Genomic DNA, 25,235 nt, shown 5'->3' with positions numbered 1-25,235 from the left:
AAGCGAATTGGGGCAAAAACCATTGCAGAACCCTCCTGAATTGATTAGCATGTGGAAGCAAGCATCTGAAGGAAGGTAACCCTAATGATGGAGGTATTGTTCCAATGGGTGAAGAGATGAAGAAATGTTGTTGTTGGATCGTGGTGGTGGTGGTGGTGGTTGAAGAAAGCAATACAAATATGAATGATTGAAAGAATGCATAAAAAAAATACGAAGATGAAGATATCGACTTTTTGCCCCCTCCTCAATCTCATCACCATGTAACTCAATACTTTGAATATTCATCCAAAAAATATGATAAAAAACTCAATAATACTTTCAAAGTGGAAGGTACAAAAAATATTGATATTCATCGAATCAAATGGAATTTTAATATTTTTTTTATAAGAAAATGAAATGGAATAAACTTTTAATTAAAAGTTTTAAAACTCATGCTGCTTTTTTTATTAATAATAATAATAATATTAATAATAATAATAGTTGGACTTTCACAAAAAAGTAAATAATAGTTGGATAAATGTGTTAGTCTGTCTATTCTTCTATTATGTTTCTTTGTGTGTATATAAATTTTAATATTCATGTTTTATATAATTTAATTGTGCTAAATTGATTTAAATCTAAATTTGTAAAAGAATATCGATGTTAAGGGCCATCTAATTAAGAAAATATAAGACCAAAATAAATAGTTACTAATAGGTAACTTTAGAGTTGTATATTATTCGTCATTTAGTCTTTATGTTAAGGTATAATTTTTTTTTCTGATACATATTTTAATTTTTTTTCATTTCAATCTCTATAATTTTACAAATTTAATCTTATATGTTCCATTTTATTTTAAAATCCCCATGCTGATAATGACTATTAAAAAAAACTTACGTGACAAAAAATGAAGATAAAAAAGTCACGAATTTATAATGATGAAAACAATAAATAAATAAAAATGCAAATTTACGACCATTAAACATAAATGATTTTATTTGATATTTTCATTTATATAAATTCGTGTTTTTTTTTATATTTTATTCATTTGTCGTTTGTCATGTATTTTAAAATAAAATTAAATTTATATAATTAAATTTAAAAAACAAAAAATAAAAATTTACAATAGACCAAAAATTATAAAAACACTAAACTTATGTCGACTTAACATATATTTAAATCAATTTCTTTTTAGTGAATTACTAAGTTGGTGTCTACGAAGTCCAAAAGTAAATATTTGAACTTAAGTGAATATCCTGCAAGGGTTGTGTTATTTAAGGTCTTGCGATAAAAAAATTTATCCCGTAGAGATGAAAATTGGAAAAGAAGTCCCTCCAAGATAGTTTGGATACATTGACGGGGATCATATATAAATGTATAGACAAACACATATCTTATCTTTATTTGTCATTTTGGACAATATGTATAATATTTTTTTTTTTATTACATATATTTTATGATTAAATTTTAAATATTTTTTACTCTCCATTTAATTAATAGAAATATAAATTTGATTATTTTTATATTGATGAGTTCTAGCGGGGATGAGGACAAAATTTAAAAATTAAAGATGTGAGGAATAGAGACTGGTTGAAGACTATTTTAAATTTGAAAGATTTCCAAAGAGATGAACAAAACACGACAATACAAATAGGAATATATTAATTTTTGTTTGTTTGTTTCATGGTGCTATAATAAAATCTAAAGAGGATTGAGATGATTTTGAATGATAAAATTCAAACTTTGAAATGTTTTTGAGATTTCAATAATATCAAATACTATTGACACCTATCTGGACAATTTTAGTAATTCACTCTACACACTCAACTTCTACTAGTTGTATATCTTTTTTAAAAATTACTAAATTAAAAACCGAGTTAAATATATTTTTGTGGAATCAATGATTTATATATAAATATTACACTTTGCCATTAGTGAATAGAGTATTTTTTTTAAACAAGAAACTCCATCAAATAAATAAATAAAAGATGAATAGAGCATGCGAGAAATTAAGTTTGTCACCAACTAAAAGGGGTGCAAACCCTAAGATCCTTAATTAGATAGTGCATCATGGCCACCACAAAGCTTCAACACTAAGAATGATCAAGACAATGATTGTATACAATCTTTTTTACCACTAATATAATTAGAGAATGAAAACAACGAAATGCTGAGAATATGTTTTTGTTCACATTTGCAATATAAGAACAAGCGATGGTCTCAAATTCTTCAATCAGACACAAACTAATGTGAAAAATGCATCTAAATTTTTGTTTTGTACTGATACATTATTTTACTAACGATTCAAGTGAGTTACAATTCCATATAATGTGTAGTAGAAGAAAACACCACTTACTTAAGCTAAAAAGTTTTAATAAACCCCCTCAACTACTACTTTCATGATTTGGATTTTCATTCATATTAGATGATGTATTTATATCGCAATTATTTGATTCTTTAGGACTGGTACTACACTCTGATCTTTTTCTAAATCCAAACCTTTTCGGAAAAATGCTCCAACCTTTCTTTGTTTTCGTTAGCTTTTGCAGTTCTTTTCGAATGCATGAACTCTCTTTCTCCAGCTCCAAAAGACGTTCCCTCACATTTTCTGTTCTCTCTTCAGAGTTCATTTGACAACTCTTGGGGAGGCCAAGATTTCCACTAAGGTTTTGTGAATTCTCAAGATTTTCAGAAACAAAGAACCAACTAGATATTGATGTACGGAGTCGAAGTTGTTCAAAAAACAGGACTTGAACAATTACTCTCAGAGGTAATCTTTCATTTTGTGCTGCATGAGTGCTTGCTTCCAATGAGAGCTTTTGGCAGTTCATCAGCCGGCATAGTTGCTCCCGTTCAGAATCTGTAAGCCATGCATGTGCCTGAAATTTTGTCACAATTTGAAACAATTATGCACAAAAGAAAACAATAAATAATAAAAGTGAACTAGCATATGATTGTGAGATCATGGTAATAACTTTGTGAGAGGTTTATTCACCAAATACACTTCTTTCTTTCTTTCTTTCTTTCATTCTTGTATGCTTATTACATCTTTTTTCTTTCTTTCAATATAGCAATAAATAAGGATTAAACTTAGGTACATTGCTTATAAATATTTCTCACACAAAGAGACTACTTTCAACACTAAACAAACATAAATAGACAGTTAGTTACAAGACCCACCTTTGAAACAATTATGATATATTTTTAGTGGGAAACATGGCTACCAAGATATAAGAAAGTGCATCTAAGTTGTCTTTTCATTCACTCTAATCAATGTAGAATTGACACTTCAAATTGAAGGTGTGTCAGACATCAAACATATGTGGTTACATTCAATATTTATCACTTTCTCAAATTATTATTGGTATCTATGTATCAACCTTAGTCTTTTGTCTAGTGTATGTGCTATGTGTCCCTAATCCGTATTTTATAATTCATCATCATTGAGATCTTCACAAATCTCTTTATTGCCTATACAATCTTAGTTCTTCATAAATTTTATATCATTATGCCAAAACATATTGCGAAATGAAAGCATAAAAAAGGGTAATATAAAAAAGGGTAATTGTAAAAAAAAGGCTATAACAAATTATCTAACCTTAAGGTATACATCTATTGCATGGTATATACCATCATCAAAGGGTCTGGCATAATCTGGAATGGCCGCAGCAAGTGCTTGAAACTTAGATAAGTTTAGATTAGCATCTGAAGCAACTTCGTCGAGATATCCATCAACCAAGTTAGCGACCATTGTCATAGGTGTCAATGTATCAGCACCAGCTATTAATGTCCCTACTTCAGTTAGGCATGGAGAAGTCGATAATGATGCAGGCTGGTAAATAGACATAAAATGGTCAAGAATCCTCTGAATACAATCTATATCGTAAAGTGTCTCGACCGAGTATCCCATATTTGGAATGAGAAGATCAACAAGCGAAGCCTGGTCTAGTTGAGATCCTACCCTTTTCTCTAAATTTTCTTTGCATGATGGACTTGCATGTAATATCATCGCAGTGCGGAGCAGCCGAAGAAGATGCTTAGAGGATGTTACCCCTCTCTTATTAGGAATCAACTCCACAATTTCTTCTAGTAAAGCCCTTTGATCAGCTTCAGAAGTTGTAAGAATTGTTGCATAATTTGTATCTTTAAAACTTGATTGCCTGTTCATCAAGGGAAGAAACCTCTTAAGATAATATATAAGAGATGCAACAACACTCTCAGATTTCATTCCTTTTGATTCAATAGCTAAAATCAATCGTTTATATAGCGGTAGGCTCAACAAAGACACATCATAATACCACCAATTATCACCCACATGTTGTGGTTTACTATCACAAGAAATTCCATTCCACAACTCATGATCTTCTTGATTTTTCGCGCAATTACGGTGGCCAGCCACAGGCCAATTGAACAAATCTGGATCTGAACAAGCCTTCAAAGCCAAGGAATCAATGCACCTTGAAACAATGTGGAGATCTTCTGCAAAGGATTGCACTTCCTCGCACGTTTCGAGAGCTTTAATTGAATCTGGCCAATTGCTAAAAACTTCATTGAGAAAAGATTCTGTGTACCCAATAAGATTGTCTTCACCATAATTTTCAGTCATTTGGAGATACTCTGCTGCACATCTTAGACTAACCACATTTAATGCTGTGATTTCTAGTTTCACACCATAGCAAAACTTTGTTACAAGCTCAAATGTTTTAGCTCCACCAGGAATATCATGAAGTTGCAAAACACAACTTGATCCATCCTCATTTGTTGACTCTGCAATTAGTTTCTTTAGTAGTCCACTTCTAGAAAGCAATGGAAACTGCATCAAGATCACAAATGTAGAAAAACACTAAGCACCACTATGAATTGTATACTTTAATTTAATAACATGACATAAATCAACAAAGACAAAAAAATAAAAGAAGAATGCTAGACTAGACTCTTTAACACACTTTTATCAGCATATTCTCTTGTATTGATTGTAATTCAGTTGAGTCGCTAAATTATTGAATCCTACATGTAATTGGAGGAACTTATATACATTTTAACTAAGAGGAGATAGTGTATTAGAAAAATAATGTGCTCGAGAGTACTTCTTCTTCTCTCCGATATTAATTCTCACTTTAGATTTAAATTTTTTCACGCAGAATAAAAAAGTTGTTAAAACATAAAATGACACTTCTTATAACGTGATACATACTATGAGAATACTATGAGAATGATTTAATATGTTACTAACATTTCTAAAAAAAATGTATAGAAAAAGTTTTAAAGTTAAATAATAAAAACACCTTGTGGAGGAGAAATGAAATTTCGCCAACTTCAATGGTAACATCACTTGGCAATCCTGTGGTACAAACCCTAAAAAGTAAAACAATATCTTGATCAATTATCCAACAATTAAGGGAGATATAATATAAAAGCTACCCCCATCATCCAACAAGATAAAATGAATTAAAGGTTGCATTTTGATATTTAACACGCACAAAAGCACAAGATTAATGTCACATATTATATGTAAGATAAGGATCCATATTGGTATAGAGAAATGAGTGTTGACCATGTTTGGCCTTCACGACGAAAAGCTTCGGGCTTTGATCCTAGCTTCATGAATGCCATTATATATATAAATAAATAAATATAATTATTTTATTGTAATTGTAGATTATGTGTTCGAACATTGATCAAATTGAGACACGAGAGATGAGGAAAGAGAAGGAAGGGGAAGAGAAAGAGAAAGGTGATAGTGAATGTCAACGTGACAATGTTCCACACATTCACAAGTGGCGACGCTAGGGCCTAATAGCTTAAATAACCACAAAAATGGTATGTGTATGTAACATTCAAATTTTTATTATTGAAATGATCATATCTGTGTGCATTGTTATTGAGTAAAAAATAATACCTACATGTATAAGTGTATTGGAAAAATAATTATACAAAACACATTTCATTCAAATGTTTTTAGGATTTAATTGTTATGTACTTTTATTTTATTGTAAAATAATTTTACACATGTTATATATCAATATTATGTCAGCATTATATATAAATAATAATGTGATAAGTTATGATTAAGTATTTGTATAAAACATATAAATTAAATTCATATTTTTAATGTAAGTTGTAAAGTTGTAATTGAAATGGATGAATACATGTTGACATATCATGAGAAGATTCCACTTCCATCTAGAATTATTAACTAGAAATTTGAGGGGATTCAATCTCTTACATTAGTTTGTAACAAGATATGAAAGATGGTGAAATTTCATCAATAAACATAAATGTAGAGAGGTAAACAAATCTTCCTTAGTAAGAAAATCTGCACTATGATTATTGACTTCATAGAAAATATGGCAAACAGTGATATTTCAGTCAAAAAGATGAATTAGATATTAAAATTCTTTAACAAGAGGTTGGAGACTCCTCTAACTACATTGATAAGGGGTTTCAAGTCATAATTAAAGAACATATTTTTAATATTCATATTCAAAGTGACCCTAATATTATGAAAAAGAGCATATTTCTCAGCAATAAAAATAATTTTACGATAAATATTTTCATATAATCTTATAAAAAAGTTCTTTATGTTATCACGAATAATATCCCATAAAATAAAAAATTCTTGTAGGATGTTGAAACATTGTGTCCACGTTGGCTTTGAAATTATCCAAATTTAAATTTGTGTAAGAATGTGATTTCTTTGCACATTACACCAATTGAAGTTGTGTTTAATTTGTAACCTCTTCAAGTAATATCATATGACAATACTCTGTTTAATTAGATGATAAAAAGAAGTAAGCCTTAATTTTACCCGTTTAATATTCTTCCTTTGATATTATATATATATATATATATATATATATATATATATATATATATATATATAAAAATATAATAAAATAAAATAAAATAAAAAACAAAAAAAACTTACATTTAACTTCTCATATTTTGAAACAATAATTAAATGTATGTTATGTTTATATAGAGATATACGATATCACGAATCATAAAACTAATTGATTAAATAGTTGAGAAATTGAAAATATAGCATTTTGAAAATATTTTTTTAAAAAAAATAACTTGTTAAAGAAGCATTTTTAGAAAGAAAATTGATAAAAAAAAAGAAGAAGAAAGAAACAGAGAAAAACTGAAAATGATAAGGGTGGTGGCAGTAGCACACTAGCACAGATCAGTTGAGTGAGCTTTTCACTCTCCGGTACCGTCACTCTCTCTCTCATATACGAAGACGTTTGAATTTTGTCATCTCCACTTCTTCAAAATCCATATTTTGCTTTTCTCTAAAGCGACACCGTTATGGCTTCCATCAATCTTGTGCCCAACTTGTCCTTCAACCATTTCCAGGTTAGCCTCTTCCAAAGTTCAATTCTTTACCTTCACTTTTCCAATTATCAACTCTTTAACTGAATAAACTCTAAAATTACACATTTTATCTCTTATTTTCATTTAAAATTTATTTATGTTTATATAGTATATGTAATTTAATATTATGTAACTAATTTATAGTTTAAATTGGTTGGTACCCCTTAGACATCATCATACCTAGTAGGTGTTGGCAATTTACAATGTAGAGTTGTTTTCAACAAATCAAGAAAGAAGTTTCCTTCATATAGTTGCATAAGGTGTGAAAAGAAAGATGAAGTAAACAAAGATGAAGTAAACAAAGATGAAGACAAAAAAGATGAACAAATTGATTATGTCACTGTTGAACGTCCACCTTATTATAGTTACATGGATTCAACCTCTGGTCAACTTGAACCTGCTTCTGGTGCTAGAGCAAGTATTCCTGAAGTTGAGTTTTGGCCTGAAGGAACTGTTGAACAAGTTAGGTCTGCTAGGGCACCTGTTCCGACCGGAGAATCGTTAGGGTCTCCGTCGTATGGTAGTAATCCTGGAAGTAGGAGGAAGAGTTATAGAGCATCTGGTTCTGGTTCTGGTTCTGGTTCTGGTTCTGGTTCTGGTTCTGGTTCTTTCGCTGAGGCTGATGTTGAATTGAGTGACCCTGGTCTTCCTGAGGTTATGGTTGAACCTCAGGAAGATTCTGAGGAGTTTTCGTCGGATTATGTTGTTTATCAGTCTGAGTTTGAGGAGAAAGAAGAAGAGGTTGGGTACAAACTCGATAAGAAACTTGGAGTTCCTCATCCATTTGTTGATCCGAAAATTAAAAAGCCGATAGAGGGGACGCTTACGAGTGATGAAATGTGGTGGAATTGGAGAAAGCCTGAGAAAGAACAATGGTCTAGATGGCAAAGAAGGAGGCCCGACGTTGAAACGGTTAGTGCGCATCAAATAAATCATGGATTTTTTTTTTTGATGTTGTAATTACGGTGTGTGCATTCCTCAGTTTTGTGCTTTATGATTGTACGAGTTAGTTTATGCTTACAAAATTTTGCATCGATTAAAGGGTCATTTGGCCAATTCATAAGTCCTTTCTTTATAATTTTTAATCTATTATTTTTTCAGGTTTTCTTGAAAGCCATGGCAGAAACTGGACAAGTAAAGCTATATGGTGAACAACCAACATTAACAGAAACTGCTCTTTACCGGGCCAGGCGCCATCTTTATAAGGAGGAAAGGTATTGCCGACTATTATGCTCAGAACATATTTCTGATAAGCATAGAAATGAAATGGTGTAATGAATAAATTCTCGAAAGGCTAAGTAAATGTATCAGAATGGCCTTCAATTCTAAGATTATTGATGTGATTAACATCATGAATTAAGGGGGAGTTACCTGCTAAATTTTACCATAAAATGCTATGAGAACTTGTTATAAGGGGAGTTACCTAAAAAATTTATTTGGAAAATGTTGATTGTAAAAGTTGCCCATAACATTTTGCTTCACATAATAGAATCTACAAAAAAAAATTCCGATTTTTGCAGGCTTCAGGCTGAGCAAGAGAAACTGGAAAGGATTGGTCCACTTGCATACTATTCAGAATGGGTAAAGGCATGGAAGAGAGACACATCTCGTGAAGCTATTCAGAAGCATTTCGAAGAGACTGGAGAAGATGAAACTACTCAACTAATTGAAATGTTTTCTTACCAAACTGATCGAGAGTATCGCATAATGATGGGGACTGATATTCGCATTCAGAGGGATCCTTTAGCAATGCGAATGAGAGAGGATCAGATAAAGCAAAGTATTGACTTTAAAAATTAATATTTATATGACACATCTTTTATTTTTACCTAGCTGTTCATCTTACTTTTTACAATTCAAGGATTATTAAACTCTAATTAGCATTGTTTTCCAAAGAACCACTAAACTCTAATTACTAATTAACTAGCACAAATCTTCAGATTCTTCTTATATTTCATTAAATTTCATCTACTTTTACCACTAAGTATCATTGTTAAACCACAAATGTCTAAAAGAAAAAGTTAAACCTCTCACTATTTGCACTGATAACTTCATACTTTATGCATAGACATCTACTGTTCAAATTGAGAAATTTCCTTTCTTTCTGCAGTATGGGGTGGAGATCCAGTTTACCCAACTGTGAACTATATTCAAGATCCAGATGAAGTGATTGACTACAGGGGGCCAGATTTTCATGAACCGACACCAAATATGCTGCCTTTTCTGAAGGAGGTTATTTTCTCAGAGATCGTCTTATTTGTTTCATATCGTTTGTCGTTTTTCTGAAAATTTCGATTGCTAAAGGGAGTAAATTGTTATATTTAAGATCTTTAGATAAATATGTTACATATCTTCAGTTTTTAGATAAATATATCACTCTATGAATGATGTGCTTGAATAGTTAAGTATATCTGTGAACTATCCTGTGACCAAAATATAAGTTTTGGTGTGGTCATTTCATTGACATTTACTTTTACTGACCTCCAAATTAAATTATTATGATATCGTATAGTTCTAAGTTCGAACATCTAAGATTTCTTCTCTGGCCTTTTCTCACTAACTTAAAAAAATAAAAAAAATGATAGACAATTCTCCTTGTTGCTTCATAAATAGAGATTGAATAGTAGCTGCTAAATTTATTTTCATTCGAATCTTTTCAAGTTATGGATTGCAGCTTGTTGCGTTGATAAGGATAAGCCAGCGAGCACATGGCTTGCTATTATAATTTTTTTTGTTTTGCATTTATCTTCAGTGTAGTGCTATAGTTACAGAGATTTTCTTCAAATATTTGATTTTTTATTTGCTTTTCTTTTGTTTGTTGAAATTTTCAGTTTTCAGACATGATGCACAGTCCAATTTTTTTTATGAAATATGTGGTTATTTAGTCATGTCAGTAGTATTAAATTTCTTTTCTATTATATATGACCAGCATGGAAAAATCATTTCAAGGGAGGAGCTAGAAAAGATTCTGGAAAAGCAAAAGACTGAACAAGTAGAGGTAAGGAAGTAATAAGTATGAATTTCATAATACTGATAGTGAAGGTATGGAATAAATGAATTATTTTGCAAACAGATGACTTGCATGTTGGAAATTGATTTTTGAACAGATCTATTGTTCAATTTTATAATTTGTCGACAACAGAATTTTTGTGGAATTACTACATAGCATGATCACTTGACTGATGATTTTCTTTCATGCTGTTATAGTTTGATACCCTTTATTATTTGCAATATGACAGGTGACAGACATCGATGAAGCTATGGCTAAAGCAGTTGATATTGGCGAAAATGATGTGAGCTTCACCATTTTTTACTCTTATAACTTAACAATACTAGACTTGACATGTGGTTGTCTATTGAGTTCCATTCCTAAATGATTGATTGTGAATTTGTGAGTAACATTTAATCCTTCATTTCTCATTTTAATAACCAGGATGAAGAAGATAGTGATATCGAAGTTGAAGAGGTAGAGGCAGATGAAGAAGAAGACGAAGAAAAGATTAATCGTAATTGGAGTGTTTTGAAAACTACTCCGCAGCTTCGCAAATCAAAATCAAAGGTATTGTAAATCAAATATTTTCTTATAGTTTTGTTTTGTCCCTGCTGGTGTGATCTGTTTAGCGGTGTTCAATACCTTTAAGTCAAGCTGGGTTTACTATAGTTGTCTTTTTGAAGGCTTAGTGATATCTTCAAAGTTCAATGTAGTATCAATTATTATTTTGTCAAGTATATCCTTAACTATTTATTGCAGAGAGAGTAAATAGTCAATGGTATTATAGGAAAAGATAATTAATTTAAAAAAAAAGAACATAAGTTAATGATTTATTTGATTTGTGTAAAATAACCTTAACCGACCTTTAAAAGGGATGTAAGGGAAGTAATATATTTATAAAACATTGTTACACTGTATTTTACATGTTTCTTACTTCATCACTAACAATGTGTACCTTTCCTTAAAAATGCAGCCAAAACCAAAGAAAGAGGGTCCTATGTCACTGGAGGAGGCTGTAGGTGATTCTGAGAACCTGACTGATTTCCTCTTGGATTTTGAAGATGAATGACACGCCTTGTTTTGAAGCGTGTGTTCCATGACAAGCAGTATACTGCAGCAGTAGACATACACGTAATGTTGTATACAAGATGAAAAAGGTTAGAATATAAGTATTCAATGACGAATGTTTTAAGCATTTTTAGCCAGAGTTAAGTTCCCACTTGAGCTATTCCACTGAAACAATCCCTTAAGTACTTTTATGACAACAATTTTGATACTTCTCTACCTTCATATGGAACTTAGAAGATAATTAACTAGGTAAATAACAGTTCCATTATAGTAAATGTGTTGGTCTATATTGTAATTTTGGTGCAAACTAGACTCTAATATTGTTTGTGTCCTCATTTATTGCAATTCTAGGACTTCATGTATTTGTAACTATGTAAGTTGCAAACTCTCATCTCGTTTGTGAAAGACGATGAGCTCTTTTACTTGGAAATAGAAAATTTTAATATTTTTTTAATTCTATTTCTTAAGATTATAAGGCCAAATTATTTTTTTGTTGATGAGCTGATAACTCATAGACTAGAAAATTTTAATATACATACAATAATCTTATTATTTCTAGCTTTTAATTTTGAGTATCTTGACTCACCATATTTGAGGTGTGGCTTGTCAGATGTTATAAAATGTCTTCAAATAAATCACTACCATCCAATTTAATAGAATTATTCTAGCAACTCTAAAAGGTAAGAGATAAAATATTTAATATGATAAAATAAAATAGGTGTATATGAATTATGAGTATGAAATTTTTTAATTATAAATAAAATTATAAAACATATGTGGTTAAGACTGTCTACTAAATTTGATTAGGCGTGCTAAAATTTTAATTCTGAATTTCTAATTATAATCATAACAATCATATTTTAAAAAATAACTAAATTCAAGTTATAATATGTAACAATAGAAGTAGAATGGCGATATTCTTATGTAAATTAAATTATGTGATATTGAAAATGAAAATAGATTAGAAGAGATTTTCAAAATTTAATGGATAAATATGATCTTTGACTGGAAATTTAATGTAAAGTATTAGATTTGTGAACTAACAAGTTCAATTTTCGTTCCTACAAATCATTTTGGTTTTTGAAAAAAAAGAAAGTCATTTTAGTCAAAAACTTTCAAGTTTGAATTGTAGGAAACAAAATCCAGCGACATGGGCCACAGCAAGCAGCACGTTATTTCAAGGGCCTATCTTTTTATACCACCAAAATTTCTTTGAAAATATGCATTAAAGAAAAATATATATAATTATTATGTCATTCTCAAATATACTAAAACACAGCTATAAAGTACACTTCTAAAACTATGTGTGGTTTTTTTTAGAAATTTAGATTATGGATAAATTTGGGACCTTATTTCAGAGGAGGTAGCATAGTAATGTTTGATACATTCTTGTATTGGGCCTAACTGAATAGTACATGTTCAATTTCTTTTGGATAATAAGTAATTAAATATGGTGTATATATTATATGGAAGAGCAAAATCCAGTTTTATTTTCCTTACTTAAGCAACACATACATGTAAAAAACAAATTATAATATTAGTTAGCATCCCACAAAGTCTATAGCTAAGATGAAATATAAGCTAAATTTCCCAGATTGAAAAAACGAAACTGAATCACTCTTCCTCAAATCACAAGTGGAATTCACCTTTTATTTTCCTTCTTAAAATATTGTTTGGCTGCTTAGCTTCTTTTGTCGGCGAATTATTTTTCTTTTTTCATAATTTAATTAAAGATAGAGCGTGCTAATAAAAAATATCTTTAATTTTTTCACATAAATCATTATTTAAAATATTTTAATTCTTCCATTTCAAAGATGGGCCAAAACAAAATATGGAAATTACGTGTCCAAATGGAACTTGTGCCATAAACAATTTGGTTTATAACTTATTCATTCAACCGTATATACAGCTTAGCCTAATAAGTACCAACCCTTTGAATATTTGACATTTTTCTTTTCTCTTTTTGCATACACAGACAGGCAACTAACTATTTTTTTTCTATATTTTTCATCTTATTCTCCATATATAATTATGAAGTCTAGTCATCTTAAAAATCTATAGACTGTATCTAAGGATTATGGATTTTAAATAGTGGACTTTGGTACGTATAAATCAGATAATGAATCTCTAAACACATGCTTAAAGAATCAGATATTTTAAGCACATAGTTTGATAAAAGATAAACTATTTTGGCTTCTCCTATATAGATAATTTCATGTTTGACGGAACCATGTGCTACTAGCCTACTATTGTCGTTATACAAAGCACTTTTTATCAATATATTGACTATTGAGCCTTGTCACCAATGGATCAAATAATAACTTCTTCTCTTAAACATAAGTAAAAATTAAGATATATTTAAATTAAATGTAGTGACAGATTTAATTTTTTTTATAGAGGCAAAAAATATAGTTTATAATATTCATAAAAGATTGTTTTTTTATATATTTTTTATTTAATGTAATTTTATTTGAAACAAATCAAGCATTATAAATTAATAAATCTCTCATCCGAAATTTAAATATTGGTTAAACTAAAAAAAAATTAATAAAATCCCATAAAGTAATCTTAATTACGTTGGACGATATTGCTTTTTCAAAATATTATGCATTATGTATCATTACTATGCTTGGTGATAAAAGAGTGAAGAAAATTAAAAAGATACATGCATGACTTGAATTAGTATACAATTTACTATCCTATAATTTTTTATATCAATTTTTTTATTTTATAAAAGTAAGAATGATTCTTGTATAGACGTTAAATAAAAATTACTAGACATTTTAAAATAAATTATTTTTCTTTGGTGGAAGCGAGAAGTTCCACTTTATTTTACATATATCTCCGTTTTTGACTAAATGAATCAAATATGTTTTTGTTTTATTTTTTCTCCTTCATTCTTTAGTGTGATTCCAATTAAAAAACAAAAAATCAGCTTATGGAGATTGCAGCTATAATGAGCCCTTTTAATACTAGCTTGACTTCAACTCTTTTTTATAAAAAAAAAATTAATTAAAAGAAAAGCTTCATGTAATATTTTAGTGAACCATTAATTTTATAGAGATTTAAAATATATTTAACTTAAATTTATGAATAGTAGAATTTGAGACTTCAACTTAAGTCACATTAGATGTCTCGCTGCTAGTTTAATTTTAATATTTTGATTATGTTTATTTATTTATATTATCAAAAAGAATAAGCCACTTTTCTCTTTTTATTTTTTTTCTAATTTTTATCTTACTAATTGAATTAAAAGCCCTGGTGTGCTCTTTTCTACCTCTCCTAATAGATAGCCATAATTTATTCTCTGGGGCCTACACTATCTATCTGATTCTTCTGCTAGATCTTAAAAGTGTCCCATACATTAAAATATCATTCTTTCTTTGGACTACTGTTAAATCCCAGCAATCTTTACTCTATTAAAAAAATATTAAAATATTTTATAACCATATATATTCTTCAAATATTTAATAGCATCATTAATGTGTAACGTTTTCTAAACCAAGAAATGCGTCCAACCCACTTGCCCTGCTAGGAATGTGGTCCCACTAATAATGGACGGATTCCTACCTGAGATTCATATTCAAATGTATCTTTGACACTATTTTTAAAATATTTTAATTGATATGTATTGGTAGTATAAATTTTTTTATATTATCAACATTTATAATTATAATTATTTATAAGTATAATTTTAAAAATATTTATATTAAAAATTAAATATTTTTAATATTTATTTATTGTGATTGATAACGTAAATTTTTTCAAAAGATACTCCAATAGTTTTAAATTCAAGCACTTTGTATATTATAGAATGCCAATATCCTCGAAGCTATTTTCAAAGAAAATTTTTGTTGACCATCCCATCATCTCAAGTGGTGCATAATTTTCTTTTCTACTCATAATAGTACAAATGCTTCAAAATTCTTCCTCTGATCTATATAGGATTAGAAAGTCATTGACAAGGAATTCGAATTTGAAATAATCAATTGTGCACAATACACTGCATGTTATACACCCCTCTTTCTCTAATGTTTTCGTTATTTTATATTTATTTTTCATTTTTGTGTTAATATGGTTATTTTAGAAAATTAATATACAATTAAGTACTTTTTTGTACATTAATAAAAATAAAAAACATACATGAAATAATTTTTGTTTTAATTAAATGAATTAAGTATAAATATTTGTATACCTATTTAAATTATATAAACCTCAAATCTTATAATTTTGAGAAACTGACATCACCTCTCTTCGTCTATCTCAATTTGCTTATTATATTTTTTATATTCTTACTCTTTTTCTCTTTTAAGATAATTTTTTTAATACAATAAAAAAAAAATAAAGGTGAATGGTTCTTATTAGCAATAATTTTTTTATCGTTAGCAACATTTAAATAGATTATTTAATTTTTCTTAAATCAGAGTTCAAGTCGCTAATCATATTAGAAATTATGTAATTGAAGAGATAAATAAAAACGAGGTATAATTTATTAGAATTTATACTGATAAAATATAATAAAATAAATACAAATCTATAACACCTTAGTTAACAATTCAACTACTATCTATTAAATAAACTTTTACATATTAACCGTTGATATATGATATAGTGTGATACTATTTGTTAATTGTTAATTGTTAATTATTTTAATTAATTTGTGTATGTTTTTAGGAGTGACACGATGTTTAAATATAAGAAAATTGATGGATTTTTTAAGAAAAAAAAAATTTCGAGTTATATACAAATCGTAAAATTGTGAAAATTGTGTGACTTGTGAAAATTGTAAAACTTGCAATAACTGAATTCAAACTTTTTTAACTTGTCGACTATGTGTGAATTGTGTAAAACTCTAAAAAAAAATTATATAAATTTTAATTATAATATTTTAGTTAATACTGACCGTTTTTCGATTTCCCCAATATTTTGTGCAAGATCCGTCTATATATATATATATATATATATAAGAGAGAATAAAAGGAGATAATTTATTTTTTGAAAGAAGATAAATAATATAATTACAACTGAACAAAAATATATTAATCTAAAAAAGGACAGGGGTTTTAAGATTTGACTTGAAGGACATAATATTTATTGTAGGTCCATTTTCACTAACCTAGATGATGATATAGAAATGATTAGGAAGTGTGGTGATGAGCAAACATGTATTAGTATAATTAAAACATTAAACTGTTAATGGGTTTTATTCTGTTTGTTGATCACCTTATGTCACCCAAAACATGTCCAAGAAAAAATCCATATGGCTGCTATCTTGTTTTCTTGCTCTGCCCCCCTTGCCACCAATTACCTTTGAAAAATGGCAAACAAAGAAGCTGAAAACAGAAACATTTGGTCAACATGTTTCATTACCTTGTTCTTCTCTCTCTAGCAATGCTTTTCTTTGAGGAGTTAATATATTTGAAAAGGGACACATATGGCTAAACCCTCTTGATTACTAATAATTGTGATTAGAACCTTTCTTCCGTATTAATTAGTCTTACTCGATCATGCTACAAACTAAAATGATTAAGAATAAGAGATGGGCTCCACACTATTATTAATCTTTTTGGTTTGCCTCCTTCTTTATTGCTATATTAATGTTCCTAAGTTTGTCTACCTTCCTCGTTGATGGTACTATGTAGTAATAACTATATTAATTAACAACTTAACAAGTTGCTTAATTGATGATTCTTCAATTGTTTTAACACATACGTCCATACACACCTTTATGTTAAAATTAAGATAAATGCTTATAATTTAGTACAATTAAAACACTTTTTAATTGATTACGTATTTAATTACTTAATTAAAAGTTAAAAAATTATTATTTTTAATACAAAACTTCTATTTCACGATTCCTTCGTACGTATGTGCCCTTATCGAGACCCAAAAGTTACTCACATGGTCATGTTATCTCCATGTCACCTTCTAATGACAACATGGTTTTAGTAGATAAATATTGAATTCCTTTAATACGATATTAAATATGTTGCTATTCAAGTGTAAATAATCATGTTGACTCGCACCTCTTGAATATATCTGGATCAAATTTACCACGGAGGTGAAGCAAGTAGTTTAAAGGATATCCGTAGATAAATTAAATATATATTTTGATTACTGATTAGTTAGTGAATAGGTATGCCGATATAATAGTACATGCATGCGTGGATATCTATACCCAATGTAAATTAGTAAGATATGGTGAACTCTAGTATCATGATTCAAGTTCTACTATGTCACATCACCCTAAATCAATACATTCATTTTTTACAGTTTAACTTTTAAAAAATTATATTATATTCTATTACTTTAATTTATACATTAATATTTAATTTTATTATAACTTAAAATATTAATTTAAATAGAAAAATAAATAAAAAAGTATGTTAATAAAAACTTTAATAAACTTCTGTAACAAAAAGCTAATGGTTATAAAATTATTATTATTTAATAAATTAAAAAGAAGTTAACGGCTATAAATTAATAAAATATGATAAATTTATTATTATTAATAAATTAATAAAAGGTAGCGGTTATAATTTTATTATTATTAAATTGTGAAGCACCGTTCCTTCCTGACAATACCGTGATGACATCTTGACACAACTCCAACGGTGAACCCACAAAAAACTGGAAGTTAAATAATTACACGCTGGAGGACGAACTCATTTTCACTCCCGTTGGAGATGCTCTAAAATTGATACTTTAATAGATTTTATTTATGAATTATTAGTTTTAAAATTTTGTTATATATTTTATTTTTGCATTAATGTTTTTATGTCTTACTATTTTTTTTTTAGACAAAATAGAAGAAAAAATTATACATAATGCAACAAAAAAAATTGTACATAAATAGTTTATATTTATTTAAAAGATGATAGATATACATGATATCTATGGATATCTGCTAATACATGCAGATACTTAAAAATTTATCAAATATCCATTAAGATGATAGTCACACAGTTATGAATAAGGTATATATATCATTTTTATCCAACATGTATGGTAGCAGAATAGTACTATCTATATCGGTTGATACTCACTGCCATCACTACTCCCTCTGGTCTCATACTCATGTCAATTACGAAAGGGTATTGAAGGAACACTGTCATTAAATGTAGGTTTAATTGCAGTTTTAGTTCCCCTATTTTAGCTGAATCGCGAAAGTAGTCCCCCATTTTGGTCCCCCAAACATAATTTTGTTTCAAAATTTGATAAAATTTCATTTTTTAAAGTCGTACTACACCATTTATGATCATAGATTTCAAGTACAATTGTTGCAAATGAGATCTTGAGGCATGGTGTGACTTAAATAAATAAATAAAAAATTCATCAAGTTTTGGACTAAAATTATGTTTGAGGGACCAAAAATGGGGAGAAATAAAATAGGGGGATCACTTTCGCAATTCAACTAAAATAGGGAGACCAAAACTACAATTAAGTCTTAAATGTAATAGAGTTAGTTAACTTTTGTTTATAATCAACACCATATAAGTAGAATTTTTGTTGCTTATATTTGAAACCAAAAAATTACTATTAGAGAGGTGACTCTTATTTTCAATATCTTAAAGTTTTGGATGAAGTTGTGGTGTTATGGTCTCTTGTTGATTCTAGATCATTAGCATATTGTTACTCCTGATGTTCTATAAATATACTAACAAGTGGTATCAGAGTTTGATGTTGTGAAAGTATTTATGGTGTACAGTGTAGTCTTGAAATCTTTCATTAGTTGATTACAATGGTATAAATATAGTGACTTATGTGGTGTTTGAGCAATAGATCCAAACCATTTATGTTTTAGGCTACTATTATCAATGCAATCCATACCGATCAATCTTTATAGTAGCTATGGTTAAAGTCAAAAAAATTCAATGATATAAAAATAATTACACTAACATTATATATAAATTAAATGCAAATATATAAATATAACATATTATGGTTACTAATAAGAGAAATAAGATTAATTAAGTAATTGAATTGAAGTGATTGATTAATGAGCTTTAATTAATGATGAATCATTCAAAAGGAATTGGGTTCATATTGACTGAAATAAATTTTGATCAGATTCTATTAATTACCTTCTGGTCAAACACCAAATTATTTGAATATCATTTCTCTAATAATATAAAAGTTAAAATAAAATAATTAAAAAAAACTAATTTATAAACAATTGTATTGAATTAATTGTTTTAGTAATGGTAAATATGTTAAGTTAAAATATATAAGTTACAAATATTCAAAGACTAAATTATAAAGTCATCTTTTCGATCAAAAGAAGATTAAAAAAATTAATGACCTTAAAGGTGGATCATCTTATTTATGAGATTCATGTTGAACCATGATAAATTGGTTTGTATTTTAAATTATATTATTATTTCATACTTGTTTAGTTTTCCAAATTCTCAATAATTTACTCAAATAAAAATTTTCAAGCACTTACATACCGTACTTCTTTTCAATTGGAAATCAAAGTTGTCAGTTAGGTTTTTCTTTTTTAAATTAAAAATTTATTAAAAAGTAAAGAAAAATAAAAGTCGAGAGACATAATTCAAACTTAGGAACAAGAAAAATAAATAAAAAAAGAGTGCAAAAAAAAGTTCATCAAAATGATACAGTTTTTTTTTTTTTACTTTTTAGCCAAAGTTACATAATATGGGTAGAGGTTATTTATGTACAAGATTTTCATATTTAGGTTATTGATAGCTAAATAAATCTTTATTAATTTACCGTCCACCCACCAATGTCTCTCATCCCAAAACAAATCAAAATACATTTCTTTCCTTTAATAATTTGGAGTATTTTAAAATATAAGTAAATTATTTTTTTCTATTTTTGAAAATTTGAAAGTTTTGAAATGTAACTTCGTGAATTTTAATAAAAATTCGAAACTTTTGTTGGATGTGAAATTTTTGAAATAATTTTTTTTCATAATATGAATAGATTTCAAAACTTTTGTTGAATATGAAACTTTTAAAATGAATTTCTTCCAGAAGTTTAATTTTTTTAAAAAATTTGGTTGAATATGAAACTTTTCCAAAATTTTAGTTGAACACGGAACTTTCGTCAAACAATTTTTTCAAATTTAAAAACAAAAAATTGAAAATTTGGTTGAATATAAAACTTTTAAAATGTAATTTTTTAAAAAATTAAAAAAAAAATTGATTTAACACGAAACTTTCAAAATTCAATTACTCCAGAAGTTTAAAATTTAGTGGAATATAAAATTTATTAAATACAATTTTCTAGAATTTAAAAAAAAATCAAAATATTATCAATTATTATAGTTTTGTTTCTTCTTAAAAGATATAGTAAATTATATCATAATTAACTCGCACAACGGTAAAATTTCAAATTGGAACCCGAGACAAAATGTTTTATCTAACAATATCGATTTATCAGATAAGTTAAGAATTAAGAATATATTTTATATAACTAATAATTATCTTGCAAAACATAAATTTATTTTTATTTTAGGTAAAACATAAACCTATAAAACAATACAAATTATAATAAATTTAATACTATTATCACCAATTTTATTGATTTAATCATTGAAATTTTATTTAGGATTGAAGTGGTATAATATCTCAGAAAAAAAAAAAGTTGGAGTAGTAATAATCTGATATTGATATATACCTATGGTTGCTACGAGTGGAAAAGAAAGTAACTGAGTGGACAAATTGGAGTCACAAATTCCGCAAGACCCTCTAAATTATTGCATGTAGAAAGGACCCCTCAATTATAACATTTCATTTTCTTATCATATTCACACAACTATCAGTATCTTCAAAAATTAATTATTGGCACCAGGTGATTATGAAGGGTGTGAGGTTTTCTGTGTTTTTTTTTTCTTCTTTCAATTTGTTGTCTCTTTGCTACCTATCTTCACCCGCACTATTTTTCCTTAAATTGGTCGTACTTTAGATTGTACCCCTTTTCCATATAAAAATATTGTACTTTTTTTTCTTCATTTATTGAATCTCTATAAATTATGGATTATATTATTTTGACACGAAAAATTCACATCAAAATAATTTAAATGGAGTTAAAATATTACTTATGTTGTGTTGATGATTAATGAATATAGTAGATCACATAATTCATTAAATATTAATTATAAATTTAAATGTAGTTAATTCAATTTTTGCATGTTTAATTTCATGTAAATTTAAGTAAATAAAAATTATGATTAATTATGTTTATTGAATGATAATATGTTACATTTATTAATTGTATATTAAATATAATTAAATGAATATTTAAAGTGTATCAATTTATCATTTTATTATTAATTATTTTGTCGATTTTGTGTGTTAAAATATTATTTATCTAATTTAGTATATTTTTTTGAAAAATGAGCATATGTAAGATATGACTAGAGTAAAAAACAAATTTACTTGAGATCATGGATTTAGATTTAGGCCAGTTATTGTTGGAGAAATGTATTAATTTACTCATACAATTATTATTAAAATGATTATTTAATTAGTGTCGATTCAATAAAAAATAAAATAATCAATGAATTTTCATGAAATGAAATTTAAATTTAAATTTTATCTATTATAAAATAGTGAGTTCTATAAGTGATTAACTATAAATTAATATTAAAAAAAATAAAAAATTATCTATGGTCAATATTATGTTTTGAAAATAATAATATAATTTTCCTCATATTTATAAGTAAAATAATTAATTGATATCAATTCAATATAAAATATATAATTATTTTCTATCGAACTGATATCGTTAGTCAGTATCACATTTATAAAATTTAAAATAGTCATTATGATTTAAGATATGAAACATAATTGAAATAGTCTAATCTTTCTCCCTAAATCAATCCATTATATCCTAATTCACCCGATTCGAATTTCCAACCAAAGGCGTCGCGTCAAAAAGGAAAAATCTGAGAGAAGAATTTGGTGGGACCCACAAATCTAAGCATGAGTTGGTGCTTTTTTGACATTTCCATTCCACACCTCTTTCTTTCTTTGCACTCACCGAAAAAGAAAGTGACCATCACAATATTATTATTTATTCATAAGAGTGAATGTACGAAAATGAAAGGTTAGCTAACTATTGATTGATGATGATTCATTCATTCATGCAAAAATGTGTCTCACCTCATCCTTCTCTTCTCCATCATCCACTGTCCCACACACTTTATTAACTACTACATTTTTTCACTTTCACTGCTTTTTCTTTAGAAAATAAAAATATATTAAATCTACGACCAATTTTCCAAACAGAACCTAATTCGTTTTAAACTTAGCCTTATTGTTATTCTAGATATAAGCACACTTTCTAAAAATTATCCTTAAATATAAATTTTATTTTCAATTATTATACACATGTTTTTATTATGTTTCAAAATAATTTAATACATATACATTATCAATGTAGTTTTTTACATCAACAATATATTGTAACGTTAAATTATTAAAAATATTTAAATTTTATTTTATTACTTCAAAAATCATACAATTGATAGGTTCTAATATATTTATAGTATAAAATTATTTACATTGATAATATAATAATTAAACTATTTTAAAAATATATCTTTAAATAATATTGCTAAATAATTCAAAAAATTAAAAATCAAAATGAACACACACATATATATATATACACGCTGTTGTTTGTAATTATTTTATTAAAAATATTTGTTACTTTGTTGTTAAAATATTTTGCTTAAGAGAGTTCAACTCACAATTCATAATCTCTTAAAAATCACCTTATCACTCATTTTATTGAAATTATTGATTCGTATTTTTATAATCTTGAATAAATATAAATTATAATATAATCTATAAAATAACGCTGATTTAATCAAATTCAAATAATTGATATTGATATCATAAACGCTTACAAAATAAATTATTATTTTACACAGTTTTAAAATTATTCTTTTTCAAATTTAAACATTAAAATGATCCAAAATATTATATCTTTGTCAATTTATGATTAATTAGAATACTTTAATTCTTATATATTTTTTTATAACGGTTAGAGCCAGCAAAATGAGTTATTTCAACGATCTAACTCAAAAGTCTAATGAAATATATAACTTACAATAAAAAAAAAATTAGAGTTGATTAGTTGTCCACTATCACAAATGTGACAAAATTAAAATGTCTGAGATAAATTTATTAAAAAAAGAATTGCTTAAATATTTATGTATTCGGATCTATACTTTTAATTACGTTAAAATATTGATTGAATAATTAAAATATTTTAATCTGAACCAAACAAATATTGTGTTAGTGTATTAGTTTGGGTAAGAAGAGTTCTACATTAGATAAAAAAAAGTGGACGTTGATCATACAAAAAAAGATTCATATATCCATTATCTTAAGATTTTGATAAAGATATATATAGTATCCAATACACTTGTGTGATTGCTCTTAATTCAATATAATAATATTAAAGTATTAACTTTAAACTCCTTCACGACCCAACACATTGCAACAAGACAAAAAAAATCAATCAATGTTGTATTAAGACAACATCAAACAAAACAATGTTGTATCAAGACAACATCAAACAAAACAATGTCACACTCATGAAACAAAATCATAAATAAAACTCAAAACAAAAATTAAATTTACGTAAAAATTATTTATTTAAATATATAAAATAAAAAAGAAAAAAATGATATTGAGGATGGTTAGAAGCCAATAAAATAACCCTAAATATCATTTTTACTAGAGGGACTATTTTGGGCTGTATTAGGGTAGCTATTTGACTGGTTGGTTAACATTAGATCGAACTTAATATTAAATTTCTTGAAAATGGCTTGTATTGTATAATTCTTAAATTTCTAAAATTATAAGAAATAAAGATGAACAATAGAAGCGATAAGAGATATTATTCATCAGTTAATACATGAAATGACATTTAATGAATATTAAATAATTTGTGCCGTCAGCATCACTAAATTACTACTTGAATGATAAATATTCCCTTGCAATAAGTGTTTGACGCGTTACTTCTTATAGATGCAACATACTTCACACACACACATTCAAGATTTTTGTGTGTATTGAAAACAGATCTAACTCTATTCTCCTGGATCAATCATCATTACCAAATATAGTACTAGTAGTTAATATATTAACTTTACTTAGTGCAATTAAAATATGAGAAAACTTAGAAGTGATACATTTGTTTTTGAATTGTGGTATGCCTTGGCTGAGTTAGGGACTAGTTCCTCAAGGGACATGAGATTTATTAAAGTACTGATCAATATATTCTAATTAGACATGACCTCAAAATATTTTCATTTCGTATTAGAACACTATATCTTTATTCTAAATTTTCATGATAATCATTTTTTTATTCTAAATTTGTCCATCTTTGATAAAATAAATGGAATTTTTTGTACACATTTTCAATTTACTCTGCCACATCTCAATTTAGTTAGACTCATAAATAGAAGGTAAAATATGAATATGTTGTACATCGATTCACGTATTTAGTATATTGATGAGAGTTGGACTCTTATTGACCAATTTAAATTTTAAATTTAATATTTTAATTTTTAAAAATAATCAAAATATATATTAAAATCTAAAGTGTTGGATCTTAATCCAACAACCATCAATACAATAATTACATGATTACAAAACTACTCTAATATCCAAACTAAAAAAAAATAGAGTACGGTGGTGCATACTATTAATATACTTTTAATTACATATTTTTATCAAAGTCACATATTCTTTTGAAGCGGTCATTGTCTAATTATTAGTTTAAAAAATAAAATCAAAGGTATACTCATCACGATTGCATAAGCTAGCCATAAAACACG

At 27.3% G+C, this 25,235-nt stretch overlaps 2 protein-coding genes across 2 annotated transcripts; one reads left to right on the top strand and one right to left on the bottom strand.

Moving 5' to 3' along the window:
• Positions 1 to 2,206: 2,206 nt before the first annotated feature.
• LOC101502052 (BTB/POZ domain-containing protein At5g03250) lies at positions 2,207 to 5,730 on the bottom strand. Its single transcript, XM_004485924.4, has 4 exons — positions 5,534 to 5,730; positions 5,265 to 5,334; positions 3,578 to 4,792; positions 2,207 to 2,858 (listed from the first exon to the last, which is right to left on the bottom strand). Exons 1-4 carry the CDS (start codon positions 5,590 to 5,592, stop codon positions 2,364 to 2,366), a joined length of 1,839 nt encoding a protein of 612 aa, XP_004485981.1. The 5' UTR covers positions 5,593 to 5,730; the 3' UTR covers positions 2,207 to 2,363.
• A 1,357-nt stretch (positions 5,731 to 7,087) lies between these two features.
• On the top strand, positions 7,088 to 11,870 carry LOC101501722 (protein PLASTID TRANSCRIPTIONALLY ACTIVE 12, chloroplastic). Its single transcript, XM_004485923.4, has 9 exons — positions 7,088 to 7,338; positions 7,525 to 8,268; positions 8,458 to 8,570; positions 8,877 to 9,136; positions 9,467 to 9,588; positions 10,286 to 10,354; positions 10,596 to 10,649; positions 10,790 to 10,915; positions 11,322 to 11,870. The coding sequence occupies exons 1-9, from the start codon at positions 7,291 to 7,293 to the stop codon at positions 11,415 to 11,417; spliced, it is 1,632 nt and encodes a 543-aa protein (XP_004485980.1). The 5' UTR covers positions 7,088 to 7,290; the 3' UTR covers positions 11,418 to 11,870.
• Positions 11,871 to 25,235: the final 13,365 nt, after the last annotated feature.

The sequence above is a fragment of the Cicer arietinum genome, chromosome 1 (assembly GCF_000331145.2).
Source record: "Cicer arietinum cultivar CDC Frontier isolate Library 1 chromosome 1, Cicar.CDCFrontier_v2.0, whole genome shotgun sequence".
In the NCBI taxonomy this organism is placed as follows: Eukaryota; Viridiplantae; Streptophyta; class Magnoliopsida; order Fabales; family Fabaceae; genus Cicer; species Cicer arietinum.
Note: the sequence above shows the minus strand (reverse complement) of the source record. Positions and strands in the feature narration are given on the sequence as shown.

Bases quoted from the DNA above. Each gene is read 5' to 3' on its own strand.
- LOC101502052 (XM_004485924.4), bottom strand. From the start codon at position 5,592: ATGGCATTCATGAAGCTAGGATCAAAGCCCGAAGCTTTTCGTCGTGAA. The intron at 5,335-5,533 runs GTCAACACTCAT...TTTACTTTTTAG, and splicing joins CGTCGTGAAGGCCAAACATG to GGTTTGTACCACAGGATTGC. The intron at 4,793-5,264 runs GTGTTTTTATTA...ATCTTGATGCAG, and splicing joins TTTCATTTCTCCTCCACAAG to TTTCCATTGCTTTCTAGAAG.
- LOC101501722 (XM_004485923.4), top strand. From the start codon at position 7,291: ATGGCTTCCATCAATCTTGTGCCCAACTTGTCCTTCAACCATTTCCAG. The intron at 8,269-8,457 runs GTTAGTGCGCAT...TTATTTTTTCAG, and splicing joins GGAGGCCCGACGTTGAAACG to GTTTTCTTGAAAGCCATGGC. The intron at 10,916-11,321 runs GTATTGTAAATC...TTAAAAATGCAG, and splicing joins TTCGCAAATCAAAATCAAAG to CCAAAACCAAAGAAAGAGGG.